The sequence below is a fragment of the Lathamus discolor genome, chromosome 2 (genome assembly GCF_037157495.1).
Source record: "Lathamus discolor isolate bLatDis1 chromosome 2, bLatDis1.hap1, whole genome shotgun sequence".
Classification (NCBI taxonomy): Eukaryota; Metazoa; Chordata; class Aves; order Psittaciformes; family Psittacidae; genus Lathamus; species Lathamus discolor.
The window spans coordinates 72,780,470-72,802,981 of NC_088885.1; the positions used below are offsets into that span (position 1 = coordinate 72,780,470).

The following is a 22,512-nucleotide window of genomic DNA, read 5'->3' on the forward strand; positions in this document are numbered from 1 at the left end:
AGGTCTGTTGGTATGGAAAAACAAATGACTCTTTACCTGTCCAGCTGGATACAAGGTTTATAGTTATGATAAAAGAGTTATTGATGGGAACATAGAAATGCTCATTGAAAGTACTACCTATACCCCATAATTTTTCTCAGCTCCTCATACACATTCCAAGTTAAGAAAACTGTTGAGCAAAGAATAAGGATCGTATGCTAGAAGAAAACCCAAATTTAACTCTGCTTTGTTATGATAAAGAACCAAAAAAACAGGCAGTCAATAAATCTCTCGAAAGTTTGGGTTTAACTTCCAGGTTGAGAATGTGGGCATTGCATTTTTGTCTTAAGTAGATTCAACTCAAGTTTTTAATGAACATATTCATTCTAGACGCTTCCATGTACAAATACAAAAACTTGGCATTTCAACTACAACTGCTACAACTTTAATACAATTTTGCACGTTACTTTAAAGAAATATCATTATAGGGGAGTTGGTGGGGAAATCATATTAAAGTTTAATTACAACTGCAGAGCTTATACAACTTCCAAGTTGCCAACAGCTTCTGAAACTCAGCAGATTGAACTGTCCAAGGATGCTCTTCCACAGCTGCTTAAAGCAATACTCATGGGATTGCCAAAGCTGAAACTGAACCTGCTCTTAGAGAAAATCTGGCCTCAAATTAACCTTATTGAGCAAAACAGAAGGGGAAAAAAAACTAACCACCAAAAACCCAACAAAACCCAGAAGTGAGAGGTAGTGAGGCAGAATAATTTTCAGATGGATAAACTCCCTAAACTGACTCTATGTGAAATCCTGAGTGCCAGTGTTGATAGAGGAAACACCCAGCTGAGGAGGTGCCTTTCCATTTTCTTGGAAATATATGGGAATGTCTAGTCCTTGAGAATAAGGACAAAGAGGAGAACCTAAACATATCAGTACCCTGGTTTTTGCTTGTAGCTTACACTTCTCTCCTGGGAGCAACAAAAGGGAAGTACCCCTTCCCACTGAATTCATCCAACAGGGTAGATTAGCTGTGTACCTTCTAGTTCTCTTTTAATTACAACTGCAAACGGTTTTCTTCCCTGGCTACAGGACTCATGATCCAGTCTGTGCACAAATAAGATACAAAAGAAGCACACTGGGTATAGCTTCAACTATATTGTGTCACCTTTTCTTTTTTTTTTTTTTTTTCAATCAGTCAAATAGTCTTTCTAAAGAGGGTCAAAATGGACAAGTCTGAACTTGTCAATTAGACAGGTCTAGGCAAGTGGTGTGTGCGGTAGTGGGGAACTGGCCGACCGGCCGCACCCAGAGGTTGTGGCAAATGGCTCCTCTTCCAACCAAAAAACAACTGACTTGTCACTAGTGGGATCCTCAAGGGACCCATTTTGGGCCAAACACTTCTTTAATATCTTCATAAGTGATCTCCAGATCCAGACAGGACCAAATGTACCCTGACCAAGTTACGAGGGATACCAAACTGAAGGGGGAAGTGGAGACTTTGGAAGGGAGAGTCACCCTGCAGGATGACCTGGATAGGCTGGAATAATGGCGTAATCATTATTAAGTTCAGCAAGGACAAGTGTAAGGTCTTACACCTGGGAAAACACAATCCAAGAATGCAGCACAGGCTGAGATCGATCTGGTTGGGGAGCAGCTCTGTGGATCTGGGGGTCCTGGTGGACAACAAACTAAATGTTTTAGAACAGTGGGCAGCTGTGGTGAAGAAAGTCAAGAGGATGCTGGGTTACATCAACAAGGGCATCACCAGCAGAGATAAAGTCATCATCCCACTCTACTCAGCTCTTCTGAGGTGACACCTGCAATACTGTCTTCAGATTTGGTTCCCACTATGTAAAAAAGATGTGGACAAGCTGGAGAAGGTCCAGAGAAGGGTCACAAAGATGATCAAAGGATTGGGAAGCCATGAGAGAAGAGGCTGAGAGAGCTGAGTTTGTGCGACCTTGAGAAAAGAAGGCTCAGGGGAGACCTTACCACCATATTTCTGTCTGTAGTTACAGGGTGGCTACAAAGAAAATGGAGACTGCCTTTCGGAAATGAGAGGTAATGGGCACAAGTTACTCCTAAGGAGATTCTGACTGAAACACAAGAGGAAAATTTTTCACAACGAGAACAATCATCTGCTGGAATAATCTCTCCAGGGAAGTGTCAGATTCCCCAATGTTGGACACTTTCAAGATTCAGCTGGACAAGGTGTTTGGCCATCTTGTCTAGATCATGCTTTGCCAAGAAAGGTTGGACCAGATGATCCTTGAGGTTATAGAATCATAGAATGGTTAGTGTTGGAAAGGACCTTAAGATCCTTAAGATCCAGGTTCCAACCACCTGGAATTCTATGATTCTGTTATTAGTTATTTTAAAAGTTACGGTGAGTTACCAAGACGTGTTTTAACATAAGGAATATTTGTGTGTGTGATTACACTTCCTAGTTTATTTCCATGAATAATATTCAAAGGTAATTTGGTCTATTCTCAGCCTGCCACCAAATCACCAAGTTATCACAAAATGTAGTATATTGTGCCTGCCTTACATTTCCCCACAATGATGGTGTGCAGGGAAGTGGTGGAAAGAAGGAAAAGATTAGGCCTGACCAAATTTCACTATTTAGATACAGTGACTATACTCACTAATTGCAAAAAAAACCCAAATTCATAGAGCTCTGAACTCTGTGCCAACTCATTGTTGTTTCTCCTATTTGGTCGTGTTTTCCTAAAGAGCATGAGAAGATAAAGCCACATTACAAGGAAGGGCATGGCAATTAGAGAGGCAAGATGCTTGTATTCTTCCCAAACGATGCAGTACACACTAATGTATGTACACAGAGTAAGCGTAAGTTCTATAGCATGTCCGAAAGATACATAGAATTGATACACAACACACAATCTCAAGAGGCATATCACAAAATAACATCCGGAGATTGCCACAAAGAACTACCAAGATACATAAATCTGTCTACTAAGTCATGCCCATTTAAAAAGTTAAAATAGATTTTCCTTGATGTATCATTTTCCACCATACTGTCTTTAAAAAATGAGACATTTTCAATCTAAGATAAGCATAGGTCTTGAAAGCAGAATTCCATTCCTTTAAATATTTTCAATACAATCTTAATTGCATTACTAGCACATCTTGTGAAATGAAGAATCTTGCAAAACATAATTTAGGCACAACTTTACTCTTAGATAACACTACAGCAGTTCAGACACCTTTATCATAATACATAAAATCACCATTCAAACCAGAAAAACCTAGAATTCTGGAAATCAAATTAAAGATTTTCTTATAAAGAAGTCAAAACATCTGAAAGAATCCAGACAATCCGAAAAGCTACATATCAAACTCAAATTCTACTGTAAAACTGCCATTAAAGTGGAATAAAGTCTTTTAAACCACAGAAGTATTCAAGAACTTCTGAAAAACTTTATCTGTGCCATTCACAGAAAGTAGGATTTTGTACAGAGCATTAACTTTCCCCCCTACTTAATAACAAAAAAGTTCATTCTACATGCACCTCCAGCTTTTGTCCACCGTTACTCTAATGCAGTAGCGCTCCTGGAGTTTAACAAAACAGAATGTGACAACAGAAGACAAAAATCTGCACCCGAACCGTTAAAACCAATACAGAAATTGCACAAAATAAACAAAAACTGCAACCAAAAGGGATTCTGACATATTCACCTCTGCATTCACCAAAGAGAAAGACCTACTTAGTCTTTTCTACACTGTTTATGAAGTTGAAGACTAAGCTCAATAGCTGTGACATGGTTAAAAATAGCTGTATGGCTTAAGCATGGCAACTCATACTGCTCCACAGGAAGAATTACTCTCCTGGTCAAAATATTTGCCTTTTCAATGAACTGAACTTTCAGGTCATCTGTTAACAATGTAGATTCTTTCCTGTCTAGAAGAACCTTATTGTCTCTCCTTTAACAAATAGCGGGGTATTGTTCCTAGCTGGTTGCTAATTCACACAATTATCATGTAAAAATCTTTCAAAATGCTGTATGAACTGCTTGGATAATCACATATTTTGATTTAATAAACCTCATTGTTAATTCCTCTGCATGTGTAAAATAAAAATTAAACTTATTTTTATTATACCTTCTCCCCAGATCCCCAACCCTCCTTTCCCCTCTCTTTTCAGCCTTCCCTTCAAAACCACAGATGCACTTTACAACTGAGTGCAGGGTGCCTTTCATGATGAAAACACCTTTGTCAGATTTTGTAGACAACGTGTGTGAACGATGACTGTTTAGTTTGCCTTCCTGTATAACAGATAACTTCACTCCAAAACTCCTGCAACAGGACATTATATTGTGCTTGAACTAAAGGCATCTTTTTGACAAATTCACATCTTTGTTTTCAATGACCTATCCAGAACATCCTTAAATAAGCTGTTCTGATAGATAACTGCTTTCAGTTTCATATTTTTTCTGTTTCTAGAAGAAATTCACCTTTCAGCTTTCGGCTCCTGTATTTTGTCATACTGTTGCCTACTATACCTGAAGGACTGATCTGTCTGAAATCTTTGCCTCATGTAAGTCAGTCACTTCCCAAACTTCCCTTTGCTAAAACTAAACAGACTTAGCTTCTCCAGGCTCTTACCATACACCAGCGTTTGTTCATTTACTTCTTTGTAAGGCTTTTACATGTTAAGCCTCACATGTTTAAGGCTTGACATGTTTTTTCTGCATCTTCTGAAGTTTATCTAGGTTTTAGGGGGTTTTGCATCTTAAGCTCAAGCAGGATGTAATAATTTTCTAACATCACTTGAGCTCTACAACAAAATAAAAGCACACCTAACTCCACTTGAGATCCTCTATATCCATACCAAGAAACTGCACTGTGCATTTTAGCTACTGCATTATATCACTGTACTACTCCTTTCCAAAGTACTAGTCTCCATCCTACATGTATGATCTTACTGTCTAGACAGATATATTTAGCTGTATTAACATATGTTGAAATGATCCCCATTAACTAAGTACAGACCATCCTTCACACTTACTAATCCATCCATTTTTTGCACGAATGCATTTTACCAGAGATTATATTCTATTTTCCTCCAGATTGTTATCCAAATCCTTAAAGCAATGGGCTGTGAAAAACTTGTATGAAATCCAACAGGAGCGACCTTCATCTATTACTGCTTTATGATCTGCCAATTAACCAGTTTGAGATATATTTAACAAGGGCCATGCTGACTTAGCAAAAAGCTAGGTTTTAAAAATCAGAATACCACGCAGTACTGCATCAGTATGAAAGCTTACTGTACCTACGAAAAGTATCTTTGTCAACCAAAAATTTTCAGCCTCATAATAAAGAAATAAATGCAGACACATTCAAACCAACACAAACAGTTGGGCAAGCAGTGACTCTGCTTTTTGCAATTTTCTGCTAAGCAATTCTCATTTCAGTCTTCCCACAGTACTTTCTGTGATCCTTATCAACCTGTCCAATCTAGTATCTATATTATACCCTGGCCCATCCTATCTCATTTACACTTCTACAACAATTAAACTAAAACAAAATACAAAACCCAGTACCTTAGATACCTTTATTTCCTTGAGTGTATATTTGCTTGTTTAAAATCCTGACTGCTGTAGATTAGAGAAAAAATAAATCTGTTTGCTCCTACCAGAATAAAGAAATATTTTTCTGTAAGTCACTGGAAATTGTGAATATAATATCCAGATATTCACCAAAGAACAGTAATATCTTGACCCACAGCATGTTTTTTAAAGAATCATAGAATATTATTTTTAGCAGTATTTTAGTCTCTTCTCAACTGTTATTGTTTAGCCTGTCTAGTAGATGCATATCACTACTGGCATTTTGTTGCTCTAAATAAATAAGAAATTTTTCATATTGTTTTTAACCCCATTTATAGAAAGTTTATGACTAGTGCCTATATAGAATCATTGAATTGTTAGGGTTGGAAAGGAGCTTAAGATCATCTAGTTCCAACTCCCCTGCCATGGGCAGGGACGCCTCACACTAAATCATGTTGCCCAAGGCTCTGTCTAATCTGGCCTTGAACACTGGCAGGGATGGAGCATTTACCACTTCTTTGAGTAGCCTTTTCCAGTGCTTCACCACACTCACAGTAAAGAACTTCTTATATTCAACCTGAACTTCCTCTGTGTAAGTTTGAACCCATTCCCTTTTTTCCTATCACTACAGTCCCTAAGGAAGAGTCCCTCTCCAGCATCCTTGTAGGCTCCCTTCAGATACTGGAAGTCTGCTATGAGGCTGCTATGAGGTCTCCACGCAGCCTTCTCTTCTCCAGGCTGAACAGCCCCAACTCTCTCAGCCTGTCTTCATACGGGAGGTGCTCCAGCCCCTTATAATCTACTATGAATGGTCTTTTTATTGAGACAGCTAGTAGCCACTCCAGCGTTTTCTCTGAATCTTCATACATCTCAATTTTTTGCCTCTGCCTTGCTACACTCACAGTTTCACACCTACCTCTAATGACTTTTCTTTGTAAGAGTTACAAATTCCATGGGTAACTTTCGTTTTAAAGTAGTATAACTTTGAGACACAACTGTTTTCTTCATATTTATAGCAAAATCTCTATTATGTCATTTTTAGGAAATCATCTTTTTAGGAAAACTGATTACATATTAGTGGCAAGGCCTCTAATGGACAGAGCAGATTCAAATAAAAAAATGATAGTTGTTTGTGCTGATTGTTTTCATGGAAGTGATCTTTCATTTAATTTCATTTTTGCTAGGAGAATAAAGTTGAGGAGAAGAGAATTTCTCATTCTCAGGAAAGTGTGATGAATGACCTGCACATATTAGAAATTCCAGGAAAATTTTATTAACCATCACCTAATGTAATCACTCTGAAATAATAATGCATAGTTTCTTTGCATCTAGATATTTAAAGAAAGATTCCCCTGCCACATAAATCACAGGAAATTATGCCTTTATCTCTGTAATATGAAAATTCAGACCTTACAGAACTTTCCAAGGCAACTTTCTACCTTTAAGCGTATACTTTGTTTAGTTGCTTATATCTTGCAAATAGTAAAAAAACAAAATAGAATGCAATGTTTTTATCCTTGCTTTCTGGAAGTAACAAACCTGGTGCATAGGCTGACTGTTAAAACAATGTCAGAACTGAACCACAAAGGAAAAATGGAAGGGCCAACAATAATGGTCTGATTTTATAATTTGGTTTTGCTCTTAATGAAGTCTGGCACTCAATAAAAACTGGCACAGTGGAATTCTGTTTGACTTAGTAATTTTCACATATGTAGTCTAAAGTGTTCGCTGTTGGGGTTTGGTTTTGTTTAAAATGCTTTATTGGCAAGTACATAAATTGGAATATATTGGACTGATTTTCCAGACAATGATCAACAGAATTTATTTTTCTTTAACTAGCTGTAATCTTGGTTTGTACTTTAAAATTATTTATTTAATAATTTGTTGGGTTGGGTTGGGGGGGGGGGAGGGGTTTGGTTTGGGTTTGTTTTTTTTTTAACCAAATGAAGGATCAATGCCAATGTTGGCAATGCCATTAAATTGTACTGGTTTAGAAGCAAAGTACAGCTTTTAAACCTATTGCTACATGCACCTGTTAAAACAATGAGTCATCTGAATATACATTCATGCAATCTTAATTTTTGTGTGCTACACCCCTGAAATAACCAATATTCTATTCTATGTTTTTATACCACATGCAAATGCAGACTACATTTGTAGTAAGTATATAAAATCATTTAATAAGAGAAAAATGTCTTCTAAATGCTGAGTACATAATCTCTTTTTATCAACATATTTCATATTTAGAAATAATCACAGAATCACAGAATAGTTAGGGTTGCAAAGGACCTTAAGATTATCAAGTTCCAATCCCCCTGCCATGAGCAGGGACACCTCACACCAAACCATACATTTTTTAATTAACTATTAGCTACACATATACAATTCACAGAATAGTTCTGCTTAATATAAACAAAAATAAGTGTCCTACACATAGAGAGAACTGAGAACATTGGATTTGGGGCACTTAAACTACTTGTCTGTTTTCTAAATTCTCACTCAATTACTAGCTCTATGTTCCCAAATCCTTCCATAATACATCACTAGCCTTGTAGTCTTTAGTATTAACAGATATTTTTCTTTCCTAACCAGTTTATATTTATATGCTGCAAGGAGTTGAAGAGCAACATAGTTTACTTTCGCCTTATCAGTTTTCCCACCTTCTCATAAACATGTTCAAAGTGAAAGTAATTTGTTCCTGCCCATGAAACCGAAACCAAAAGTAATTAAAGCGTAAGTTTTTTCTACCCAATAGATATTGACAGCACTTATACTTTGAAGTTTAATTCCATTGAAGGGGCTAAAATAACCTTTATGAATATCAGCATTTCAAATGAAATGCAGCTTAAAGGGAGCTCAGCTATGAGGAGACATCCCACTCCATGCACACTGCCCACTTAAAGAATAACCAGAATCCTTAGAAATAAATTATACTTTTAACTATGTATTTCACACCCCCATCTCCAGACTGGCACCGAGACCATAATTATAATACAACCAAGGTGGGCAGGCAAAAGATAACCTTACAGGGCTGCAGAACATCCATCACTTGTGGCACACTGAAGGTAACAAAAAGTTTTAGCAAGCTTTGTAACTGCTACACTTAAATAAAATGCGGAGAATTGTTAATAAGTAGCAGTTACCTGGCGCTGAGAAGTAACTACACTCCCAAATTGTTGCAAACAGGATTTTTTCCATTTACAGGTTAAAGTGGAAGCCCAACTAGCTATTAAAACTACACAGCACAGCGTCTTCTGCTCTGAACATGATCACCCTATCTCGCAGTGCAATCCCTTCCTCAGGGGCACTGCTCCTCTCCTGCATGGTGCGGCATGACCTCAAGGTGCAGCCCAGGAATATGGGCTCTGTGATTCAGCACAAGCCAAGGGCAAGAAGCTGTGCAGCCACGCTACAAGTCAGTCCAGCAAGATGATCCAGTTGAAAATTACACATGCAGTTTGATGGATTTTTTTTTTTTTCTTTTTAAAATAGAGCCAAGCCATTGCTGCATCACCCACCAAATTTACCCAGATTTTCCTCCTGCCTCCTTTCCACTATGCCATGTACTCCTGCTCCTCTACTTGAAGTGGCACCTCTGAAGTGGCTGGATTTCAACCTCAAGTCAGTGGAAAAAACTGTCAGCAAACTATTTCTACAAAAGCACTGGGTAGCCTTCTGCTAGACAGCCTTCCTTAAATGGCATTCACCTGACCCTGTGACACAGATCAGTGCCAGTGCAACGGGAGGAGGAAGAACGAGTGGCTTGTTGGAGGCAGTAGTGACAAGCAAGGCCCATAGCACTTCAATTTGCTTAAGTTGTAGAAAACAGAGCCCTCAGACTCCCACTTGAAAGTGGACAACGAATAGAGGGTCTTCTTCCTTAATGTTTAAGTTTCAAACTCAACTTCTACATATCACACAACTCAAAGAAATGTTAAGGGAAAGAGAGGAAAACTGACACAAATGCTGTCAGTATACACAAATTTCCCCAAGCCTTAGGAGTCGCTTACTGAGGCAGGTCTGTGGACATCACTTTGTGGCTCAACAGCATGAATGACCTTCCACACCTGCTTCGTCATCCTGACAAGTATGTGCATGGACACGCACTGAACCAGACTGAGGAACTGATTCAACCAAAGAACCATTTTTGGAGGCAGGGTTTTTTGTTTGGTTGGGTTTAACTATGCCAGATTGATTCTCCAATCCTCTTAGCACATGACCAAGCTGCTCTTCTGGCTCATCAGAAGGAACAGCTGGCTGTTTGGAGGAAAGACCTGCTGAAGTCAATTACAAAGCACTGCCACCCAAACATCTTCTGAGATTGAATGTAACATGAAGTAAAATACAACAGTTATGGTTTAAAAGCAAAACTTCAGTTTTGTTGATCAGTTACTGTCACTCAGTAAACAAACCTTAAAACAGACCATAGTAGCTCAGTGCTGTGCCTAAACACTTTATACTTCAACAGCAAAATCCCTTAAAAACTTTCACCTACTAACACAGTTTACAGTCCCAAGGGAAGGCTGTAATGAATGAAAAATTTGGTATTATCCTTTAGGTTCAGAAGACAGCAGAAAAAGGAAAAAAAAACCCAACAAAACAAAACCAAAACCAAATCCTGCAGTGCTTAGGAGGTCACATTTAAGTATATTCAACTTAACTAAATTAACCTGATTAGCCTTTCTATACCTCTCTGTAGAGAAAGGGCATGAAGTCTGATGAACTTCCAGAGAAATTTTACTTAGAAGGTCTGAACAGCCTTCTGGATGATACTCATCACTGATTACAGAGGATATCAAAGATAACACTTGATTCTAGTTAAATATCTCTCTGCGGTTAGCTCCAACAAAACCAAACCACACCAACAACATAAAAGGGAGACAGGTTTGTCTGTCACTTGTACTTCCAGCACGGTTTCTCTCTCTAAGACCCAGTCAGCCTTTATTCTAAGATGTTCTGACAGTACTTACTTGGGGGAGAAAAGGGAGGAGAAAAAAGGCTTTACTCTGCTTGTGCTTTGGCGCAGGGATTCAAACTTTGTCAGGGAGATGAGCAAATGATTAGCAATCACCTCTGAAATACTCAGTCTGAGTGATATGCTCAGTGCCAGACTGTGACAGAGGAAAGAGAATTATATTTTTTAAGAGAGTATCCACGTGTCCTAATGATGAGATCCTCCATTTTTCCTGAACGACCAGTTCCCATTATACAGAAGATAAGGCAGTTAGACCAGGATATGCCTTTTTCCCTCTACATAACAAAGTTCCAGTTTCTTGCTCAGAAAAATAAAAATCATCCTTACTTTACAATCATTAGACAACTAATTCCACACTGAAAGTGCCCTTTTCTGAAGAAGCTGGATGGAAAAAGATCTTTCTGGTGGTTTGACAGAAAACTAGAGAGACAGGTATTGGGAAGGCACTGGGAAGGTAGAGCTCAAACAATGGACAAAAGGGGCAAAAGATGAAAAGAGAGCATTCATTTAGTAAAAAGCAGAACATAAAATTATGTTTTCACAGTCCAATGACTACTTTCTTCCACTTCTCATAATTTACTACATCTCAGTATACTTTAAGACTTTAATTAGCATACAAAGATCTAAAATCCTTCCCCCCAAATTAATCACTTCAATCACATCTTAGTTCAAGCTTCATAAACATAAACAGCCGTATAGAAGAAAAATAAGAGAGCCAAATAAAGCATTATTCTACTAATGGAAAGAATAAAACCACATAAATACATGAATGTATATATATAGGTCAAGATACTGACTCATTATTTCCCATTATTTACGAAAACATCCATCATGAGCGAGCAAAGTCAAAGGACATTTTTACTTGACAATCGGAGTATCATAATAAAGAAAATTATTTTCTATTCACACAAGGAATCATTTTGTTACATTTTGTTACTTTTAATAGCTTTGATTAAAAATATATATGTTCAAGTGCAGAAGATTAAATTCTTTAGACTAAACTAGGTTGTAATTACTTGAGTAAGAACTTCAATGTTGAATAATTCAATTAATATTGAATATATTCAAATAACATGGAGCAATTAAAACAGAAACTTCCCATTTCACAGACCAATACCAGTAAACAATGACTAACTTACATCTTCACTTGCACAGAAAAAACGCAAACACTATTGAAGTGTAACTTCAATGACAGCTGTCCATCACTCCTTGCTTTTCAAGAGTATCCAAAGGTATGAAGAACTAGAGCATAGCAAACATTTTTATCTGAGAAATGGAGGAAAATAACACAGGAATAGGTATAAACAAATAAAAGTAGCATCATCTGTCACGATGGGTGGATCAAGACCTAATGTTCACGGAGACAGAAACCATATGAGGTCCTTGTGCTCATTCTATCTTCTTACTAAATTCATGTTTTGTCACTAATGGCAGCAGAAGAAACCTCCAAAAACACCGTCTTACTCAATATGCTTGCTCTGCATTGTACCAGCTTCAAGGCAAAACTGAACTTAAAATTGAAATTGATCCTGGTAAAGAATTGGTTTTAAAGATAAGGCATTTTAATGATTTATCTCAACAAGCCTTTTCTTAAAAAAAAAATCCAATAGTCAAACAACCCTGCTACTACATCTTTACCGATAAGAAAGTAGAGAAGCATGGCATGGTTTGTATACAGTTATGACACATGTATCCTGCTGATGAAAAAATGAGCAAGATCTCATGTTTGTGTGGTTTTAAAGATTTGTGGAGTAGTAGTCCATGTCCATTGGTTTCTGTAGTCATAGCCATAAGCTGTCAATTCAAAAACTGCTCAATGCACTGGCTTCCATGTTTTAATACTCCTACAATGCTACATTTTAAAGAATCATCCTTAAATACAGTAATTTTCATCTTCTCATTCAAAACCTAATATTTTATTCTTGGATAGTTGGAATAAAATGCACAAATAAAGCACAAATCTCAGGAGATTTGATGAGCGCAATGTGGGACAAAACAAATCAATTTAGGAGCTGCCCTTACACAAGAGAGATGCCTCTAACATGCGTGAAATTGAAACACTAATGGATCTTCCAAAACAGGACACTACCTTATTTGCCATCAGCATAGGGAAAAAAATTCTTTGTTGTTACTGATCATGATTCCTTGACAACTGGGTAAAAATACAGCTTTTTCCAGTGTTAATTCTCAGGAAGTCATGCTTTTCAAAAGTCATATGATAGTGAACTCATCCTAGCCTTCTATATTACATTGTCTAATGGATGATTTTTCCAGATTAAAAAGATAGAGAAGTGTCCTTTACTCTCCCACTCAACACATACCCATTACTATCTGATTGATGCTATCAGATCAATACACAAAGTACATAACACTAGAGCATATGAACCACACAAAGGAAAGAAGAATTTGAGAACAATTTGTGAGATGGGCTCTAACCTTCTCTAGCCATTTCCATAAACTGTAAAGAACCTGGTGTGCACTGACAGTTTGAGTTTTAACTTTGAAACTTTTGACCTTACTATATCATAACTGAAAATAGATTGATTTCTCTAAAACTGCACTAATTTAGAACTTCTGTTGCCCTTAGGAATATCTGGACATCTAGTTATCCCTTCAGCTGCAAAGGATGATGGTGAGCTGTTCCTATGGACGCCTCATCAGTCTTCCAGAGGAAAAAGCTCTACAGTATCACTATGAGGAAGCATGAGAAATTGTTTAACTGGAAATGCTCACTCAACCAACTGTCGAGTTGCTTTCAATACATCTATTTAGAATAACTTCCAATCTAATTCCACAAAAGGTAGACTAAGTTAAAAAGCTCAAGGTTCTCAGTCGGGTGTAAACATCACTACTTTTATTGTCTTTCTGTTTCTTTGTTCTTAGAAAGCACTGCTAATCAAAGATCAAGTTTAGTCCTTATCTGTGACCCAAACAAGTGAGAAGAAATGTGCCAGCCTTGAAAACACGAAGGTCCATCCAAGAGTATAGAGTTATTGTTTGGCTAAAAACCTACAAAGAAAAAAAGAATCTGTTTTTTTTGTTTGTTTGTTTTTTCCACTCTTTAAGGAAAAGTTTTCCATCAATCTTCCTAATTTTAGAAAGATTATGCTCCAGTACAATCTACTATAGCTTACACTTAAGTATCACAAAATAGTACTAATTTCAAATAATGAAGTTAATTCTTAGAATTATTATTACACATGCTATTACAACTTGTTTTATTCTGTGGCCATATTTCTCTCTGTAGATTTTCTAGACCAGGAGTCTGCTCACACAAAGCAGTTAGCTGGGCCTTATTTTGGCATAGAGACCTTAAGCATGTGAAGTCTGCACTGAAGACTTTGCTGATATCTAAAGCGTACACTGCTGATTATTTCAGATTTCACTCAGAGTTGGTGTTTCTGTTTTGGTTGATCACCTACGCTAACATCCTCTTCTAGAAAACTACAGTTCAAGTTAATACGTTGTTCAGGAGCAGCAATGTATTCAGTGATTATGACTCAGAAAAGACTTGTGCAAACACCTTAAATTCTACCATTTGAACAAGACCCCAGCAAGTATTTAGTATATTGTCTGAAGAGAAACGATGACAGTTGAGCCTGACTAAGCACTGTGCTAAGACGAGTGAGTGACCTGGCAGTCATACCGTACTCCTGCTCACCACACCCTGCCAGGATCAACAGAAACATGCACAGCACTGCTCTTTCTGCAGAAATGCCCACTTTTGCCCAAGCCTGCAGCCACGACCCCCCGGCAGACATGCGCAGGGACTGAAGGTGGGCTCCGGTCATCTAGGGAACTCAGGTCACGCTGCTGGCATTTCATAAACAAGGCTGAAATCTGCCTTGGTCCCAACAAAACTAACCAGGAAAGCTCCTGATGATTACTGCTGTGCCACGTTTCCCATTCCACCCCCTGCCCCCCCCTACAGTAAGACATTACAGATCTGTGATAGGAATCAGGGTGCTGAACTGGATGGAAATTTTTGTGCCAGTATGTATAGACTTACAGTCTCATGAGGTTAGTTTTTAACCTTCTGAGGCACCTAGCCATTAAAATACATTGCAAGAGTCATGCTGTGCTAGCACAAGCTATATTTTATATATATATAACTGGGGAAAATCAGGTGCTGAAATCAAAGCACAACAAATGAGCCTGATTTAGCAGCCAGCCAAACTATAATACAGCTAACTTTTCCAAAGTTACTTTGAATTGTTTTGCACCCTTCATATATCTACATTACTACTGGTAACAAAAAAGTTATCAGTCTACAGACCATGTTGCATTGAAGAACTTGGGTTTATGTTAAGAACTTCAAAAAAACAGACTTTTGAATATCTACTAAATGCAACGTTCAACACATCACTGTGTCAGGGAAGTACTTCGGAGTTAAGATATATTAATTTCAACACTCTTAAGAATGTACCTTAATGGGTCCCCATCGCACATATTTACAAAATGTACACCTGACATTTTTCTGTGATAAACACATCACAACGTATTTCCCATAATTTACTTTAAACTGTGGCATCTTCAAATTAAAGCCAAACTTTTTATTATTCCCTAAGCTACGCAGATTCCCATAAACCAATGTCTTACCTGAAGTGGAAATGCTTAAAGAAGTAGTTAAATGTCTTTGCAAACGAAAATCACAATCACTTAAAAAAAAAAAAAAACAAAAAAAAAAAACACAAAAAAAACCCCAAAAAAACCAAACACATCTCCTTCCTTCCCTCTTCATCCAGGATACTCAAAAAAAACACCCACAAAAAAGCAACCCAAACCCTGGGGTTTGATTTTTCAGATGCTACTACGCCAAACAGCAAAGACTGAACATTAAGACTTGCTTTCCTTAAAAGCAGTGAAACTTTCAGAAACTGTGGGGGCAGAAGAGTTGGAAAGGCACAATTACAAATGTGGTTAGGCCACTTAAAACACATACCTTATCTTTCCCCACAAACAAAAAATGAAACAAACAAACCATCAGATACAACATGGCCAAGAAGAAAGATTTGATCAGAGCTATACTGATTAATTTTACGAAGTGTGATTATAAAATGTGAAGCCTCACTGAAGAATCACAACCTGATAGTTACAGTAGCCACTTTGTTGCGTTATTCAGTAAAACTAAGACATTCAATAAATAGTTGACTTATTTTGCATTTTATGCTGGCAAAGTGACTTGAAAATCGTTTAAAAATGTAAATCTACAGTTAATTTTTTCCCATATCCATTTTATGTATTCATACATATTCATAGATTCCTTGAAAAAGATCTACAGCAGGTCACCATTAAGGGACACATGTAAATCTTTTGAGGGTATTTATGAAGACAGTAAATATTCTTGTCTTTATAGTGTTCTGAACCAGTAACATGCCAGTTTTCTTTTCCTCTAGGTAATATGGAGAGAAATTCAAAGAAATTATTTCAAAGAACATGAAATTCTTGGTGTAAATATTTAAAGACTATCAAAAATTAGATAAATAAAAGCTCTTTTTAGAGAAATACTATGACTCTGGAGAATGCATTTGATAATGAAAGATACAGGACTTCCTTTTTTTGAGAAATTTTCTGGGCTAGCAATAAACTGCCAGAGAAAGCACATGGTATATTTAATATGGGAATTATTATTGCTTAACTCAAAGAGAAACAAAAAACCCAACAACCCTGTATTTATTGACAAATGAGGTTATCACGTGCCAAACAGCCACTCAAGACCTCAAAGGCACAAAAGAAGTTAACAGGGAGAGGCTTGTGCATCCTTTTTCACCTTGCACATACAGTCTGTGGAGCTCATGCTTCCAACAGACACCCCAAAATAATACATCACCCAGTCACACCAGGTTTGGATCCTATTACAGAAGAGTGGCATTACAGGCCTGCATTATCAGTCATATCCAACAGATCTGCACATCCACTTAGCACATATTTAAGAAATCATTCTGGTTGTCAAAAGTTTTAAATCAAACAGAGTTTTGCAAGTGTGGAGCATTTATCAGAGAGAGATGAAACTGTAACCACTAGTAACTTTGTTTTTCTAGCCCTCTGGCACAGGTCAAACATGCAGCAGCAGTCAGGAAGAAATGAAGCTGCACCTATTGGGAAGTCAGAGGGACATGCCATTGGTGATGCTGCTCCAGCTACACCAACTTTCCTGGGGAACAAGGGGTTGTAGCATGTCTCATTAAGTCCTTTGTGTCCAGTAATTTATCCTCATTCAAGAGGTACTGAACGTCAGTGTAGCAGGAGCAACCTTCTGCAATAGTACAGTCTTGTAAGTTGGAAGTAATTATTCTGTAACTCTAAACGTGACTGGCACCACTTTAGCAAATTGACAAAAAAACTCAAGAAATCACAGTCTGCTGTGAAAGACAGAGACTGTAAAGGTAAGAATTAGCAGAACCTCACATGCTTTACGGACGGGACATCTCTCCCCCTCTCCTGCTTCCTCGTTTTTTCCCACCCTTTCTTTCTGTGATAGACATGGGCAATTTGAAGCAAGTTACACAGAAAAATATGACATACACATGTATGTACAAAGGAATGCATGAAAAATGCTAAAACATCTTCTTATCTGTGAACCATTTGCGATCCTATACAGGACCCCATCAGATTTTAATTCCTTTGGCCACAGATGCCTGAACTCTGGGAGCCATGTCAGGCCAGTGGCACTGCAGAAAGCAGGACACACCAGAGAAACCCCCAGGGGCTCAGGTGTTTCCCCAGCAGCAGCAGAAGATGGGACACCTGACCTCCTCAATTCTGTCTGAAGCTCTAGGATAGGAGGTGAGAGAGATAACTCAAGCTGGCAAAAAGCAGCGTGGCAAGGAACATGGAAAAAAGCCAAGTTTCTTGCACTGAACATGGTGGCTCCATTTTTGCAGTGCTCTTACATTCATGCTCTGGTTTAAAGAGGTGAAAGTCAGCAGAAAGGGATGAACATCTAATCCTCAACTCTATTTTAAGTCAGATGTATAGTTCCTAAGGGGTGGAAGCAATGCAAACAGGTCTGATGTAAATTTCTAGTCTTATTTAGTTAGCAAGGGCTAGTCAAGCAAGTCTTAGTCTTTTATCTCTTTTGAAACATGCAGTAACATTTGCACCACTTGCTGTCAAAATAAAATCGGAAAGATTCAGGCATTACAGCTCAACAACTGTAAGACCCCCTTTATGAACAAGTGTCACTGATGTTTAACCAAGATCTTAGAAATCAGCACATCAGAAATAAGCAGCAGAAGACACATCCCAAGATATTTCGGACTTCCTGAAAGACAGGTTGAATCAAAACAACCCGTTTCAATGAGGAAGAAAAATGTCTGTTGCCCAAACAGGCAATTCCAATTTGTTGTTAATAGCAATTCTTATTATCAAATTGCCAAAAGAAATTACAACAAACTCCAAGCTGCACACTGAAGACTGGATTTACTCCTTCAGTTAACTTAAGCAAAACAAATGTTTACACCTTACAGTAAATGCATGCAAAATATGATGAAGATCTGATCACTGAAGTGTTTCCAGGGTTGAGAGAGAAACTTTAGCTTTATGTGGGTAATTCCCATGCAGTATCAAATTTTCAGCCAAATGACAGCATTTCTCCCTCAGTTTTCTACACTCTATCATTTCAAAAACTAGCACAGTAGCCAAAGAACAGCACAAGGGATCATGGTTTTTTTTTACTTCCGCCCAATACTGTATCCTGAAAGTTTAAATTTTCTTTAGGTCTTACTTACCAGGTGATCAAACGACATATAGCCTAATGCAAGGCCATAGAACTTCAGCCATAAGCTCCTGAAATTAGTTTCAGTTCGTAATTTTACTGTATCTATATAATTTAATGTGAAATGCTTTAATTATAAAAATAAAACCAAAACCACTGAATCAGCATTGGACATGAAGCATCACCTTGAGAATACTAGACATTGGGATGCAAAAAAATATCCACACATGTATTTTACAAGACACTAGAAGAATTAAAACAAACATTTTCCATTCTATAAAACATACCAAAATACATAATTTTGAACTACAGGACTTCAAATATATCCATGGCAATCAATTAAGTCACCTTAAAAATAGTAGCTTTATGAGCAATCAAGGTGGAAATACAGAGTGAAGAAAAGACACCGATGTACTTGCAAAGTTCACAGTCTTGCTTACTTCTTGGTAAAACCCAATAAAAGTGTGGTTTTGATATGAGTAGCAATTACGGCCCAGGTCTATCTGGTTACGCAAACGGGATCCAGTGGGCCCTGTATATCAGTTGTACCAGTAATTGTCAGAGGAAAGATGGAAACACTCGGCTGTTTGATTAGATACAATCTCCAACACACAGAGAACTTCCATGTATTTCCACTGCACTTAGTACAAAGTGGGATCACTTCCACATTTCATCAAACAAATTTATCATGCCAACCAGAATTCAGGATGACTTCAGTCCTGGACATCACTGCAAGGGTCTGCCAGAGGAGATCAAGTGATTTGACTGCAGAGTAAGTAAACATAGTTTGCTTCCAAAAGAACCTTCTAAATGAGGTGGGTACCCCACTTCTAGTTACTCCAGTGAAGATGATGACAGTAAGCAACAATCTTTCAGAGGGTGGGAATCAGTCAGTAAAGCAAGGCAAACTTGCCACAGTGTAAAAGAAAGTAGCCCTACTATTTGCCCAAGCAGCTGTACAAAGGACTTTCCAAAAGCTACAGTAATGCAGATGGCAGCAGGCACCCACAAAGAAGTATGCTGTAAGATGTCAATGCCTATTGAAAGAAACCTGGGGGAAACAACTCCCAGTGGCACCTTTTCATATGTTTTCCTTTACTCATCTTGTTCACCAGTTTCTCTATGTCCGTCTACCTCACCAACATATTGTCACTTAAAGAATCAAACAAACAGAAAAACTATGTTATTCACCTCACCCAAGGAGCTTGGCAACATTACTACTTGTTTCACTTTCCATCTAGGAAAAAAGAGACTCCCCAGCATTTTTCAATGAAAGTTTCATATTTTCTTCAAATCTTCTTCCCGCCTCAAAAATGCAGGTAATCATTACCACAACCTCTAAAGTGCTTGGGAATGAATGACATACAGGATATACAGGCTGCCCAGCAATGTCATCCTTCCAGCCCAGTAGTGTATTTCAAAGTTTCAATCTCTGAATTCCACCTCACTGGCTTACAGTTTGGCTCCTTCTCTCCCACAAACAACAAACGAATCCATAAAGATTTTCATTAAAAAAAAAAAAAAAATAAAAAAAAATTGAACTTACCATCATTTTTATTGTTTATAAGAGGATTTCTCATTTGAATTTTGGAAGAACCATGAACATATCAGCAGGAGTAGTTGGTATTCATACTTTGTCTAACAATTGCAAATAGATTATACACTTTGACTGAGACACAAGATCAAGATTCAGAAGGAAAGATGAAGGTATAACAAATGGCACTGGATTTCAATCACCAGATTCAAAGAATATTGTATGGTATTAATCACAAAGAAAATATCCACGAAACAGAAGAAAACGCCCAGTCACCAACATGGGCAGTTCACAGAAGGGTTTAAATTAGCTAACATTCAAGATTTCAGATCAACTTGCAGTGACACACTTCCTAAATTAGTGTTCACTATATTTCAGTTACCTATTATTTTATGATTTTTCAGCCATGGCTATAAATTTCACTACAAGACACAACTTGTCAAAAATGAACAGCAATTTAGAAAACAAAAAAGTAGCAAAAAAGACAGCTTGACCACATGCACATAAACTTTGCACTTACGCAATTAAAGAATGTGTCTGATTTTTAAAATTAAAAAGTAGTTTATCAACTTCAGGCATTTTGCAGAAGAGGTGTTTGCCCAGCAGACTACACACGCTGCCTGCCCAGTGAGGATGGCCATGCTCAACAACCTACTGAGCCTTTTGCACAAGTCAACATTTTACAAGAGTAATGAGCACTGGCCACTCTAAACCTCAGCCCAATATCCAGCAAATGCAATTCTTCTGGTCACTTCTTATACCTATCAAGATCAACGTCCCATTCTCTGCCTTTGATCAAACACAGCAACACACAAAGAACAAGTATTGGCCACAGAACAGCCTATGGGTCCAAGTCCACAAACCCAACAGAACTTTATCCAAAGTCAAAGCAAGTTGTTGGCAATCCTGTCACACACAGACTGGTCCCTAAATTTCTCTCCTGCTTCCAGGAGAGATCCCTTCAAGACTGGCTTAAGCCACACTGTGAGGATGGGGAACCTTGCCAAAGCAATTGGCCAAGATTTATCTTGTCTTGGGAATACAGGCCTTCAGTCTCCTGCCTTATCAGTTCAGCACCTCTGCTCGGCAGTCAACTTGCTTAAAACATAAGGCCATCTAGGGCACCTTCCACTGGCTTCTGCGGGTGTGTTCACCCACAGCAACACAAATGTAACTGCATTAATGGAAGACACACGTGCACCAACAGTACAGTAAAGACATCTTGTTCTGTCAAGTGTCCTACAGGCTGCCTGTCTCCCTTTGACCTTATCCTTCCAGCCTCTGGATATAAATATTTTTGATAGAACACTGCCTGGATGTACATTAACTAGGAGATAAAGCAGTTCTGGGTTTGGGTGGCCACTTCTTCACCCAGAAGACAAGAATGGCTCCAAAACAACAGCTTTTCACTCCTAGGGAAGACTTCTTGTGAAAATAAAAACAAGGAAGTTAAATCCAAGAGAGCCATAATGCTTTTCAACTAAGGGCAAGGATGTGAGATTGCCACACATAAGACAGAAAATTCAAAGTTACGCTGTCACCTCATTCCCTTCTTCACCCCAAAACCTTCCTCTCCCGTCAGCACACCCTTTGACCAGCTCCCGAGTGATGAGCGAAGGATGGCATGTCAGAACCTTAACTTTGAGTATTTTTGGCTTCTCTTGCAACCTTAACCGTATCGTTAGAGCACGGAGAGCCGAGGAGTTTAAATTTTAATATTTTGCATCATCGCAGCTTGCTGCATGGCCAAGGCACAGGATGGTGGCACAGGACTTCGGTACAGACACCAATCCAGGAGGAAAGCCCCCCTTGCCCTCCCTCCCCCTCCGGACACATGCAATAACTCGGCTTTGCACGCATTTTTGCACACCGCCGGGCTCGCACTTCGCCGTGCTCACTCCCGGAGCAAGTCGCGGCTGTCAGCGCTGCTCACCCCATCCAGAATCCTCTCCCCCCCGCCCCGGTCTCCTTCTAGAGTCAAAGTGCTGTGTGAACGGGGGGGTTGGAGGAAGAAGGGGAGAGCGCAGGCCACGGGTAACACTTTGCCGTCTCCTTTCAGTCACATTTCCGTCCTCCTCCGGCAAAACTGGGGAGGAAAGGGGCGGCGGGGGGAGGACGGGGGGGCACACACGCAGGCGCCGGGCCCAGCGGGAAGGGGCAGCCGCAGCAAGTGTGGGTGACAAGACCGCCGGCTCTCCCGAGAGCAACAAAAAGGCGGGTGGGGTGGGGTGGCCGGCGGGGCCGGGGGCAGGGCCGGCGCTCGGGGGCTGTTACCTCGTAGAGTTCCTCGGAAGCCATGCTGGGGAGCCTCACAAGGTGGAGTTGGGTGCTGGTTTGGAAATACTTTGTTTCAGTTGGTGTCCGTGTGGCCTCCTCCTCTTCCTCTTCACCCTCCTCCTCCTCCTCCTCCTCCTCTTCTTCTTCTTCTTCTTCTTTTTCTTTTTCTTCTTCTTCTCCTCCTCCTCCTCCCGCTATCCTTCTCCTCCTCCTTTTCCCCTCCTCCTCCTCCTCCTCCTCCTCCTCCTCCTCTTCTTCTTCTTCCTCCTCCTCCCTGCGCGTCTCTCTCCAGCGCAACTCGCAGCTCCGGTCGCTAGAAGCCGGTGCGGTGCTGCCGCCGCCGCTGCTGCTGGTGGCGGCGGGTCTGCGCGCACGGCAGCTGCGCAACTCGCTGGCTCCCCGCTCGCGCCCGCTGCCTCGCGCTGCCTCTCTCGCACGCCCCGGCAGGCCGGCA

The 22,512-nt window shown here is 39.2% G+C and overlaps 1 protein-coding gene across 1 annotated transcript in view; it reads right to left on the reverse strand.

Annotated features, from left to right (window-relative positions):
• Positions 1–22,296, reverse strand: part of CDYL (chromodomain Y like) — a 106,504-nt gene extending 84,208 nt beyond the window's left edge. Inside the window, exon 1 of the mRNA XM_065667430.1 lies at positions 22,056–22,296. Coding sequence (XP_065523502.1) covers positions 22,056–22,079 — 24 coding nt within the window. The 5' untranslated portion in view covers positions 22,080–22,296. The remainder of the gene's footprint in view (positions 1–22,055) is intronic.
• Between the last annotated feature and the right edge of the window lie 216 nt (positions 22,297–22,512).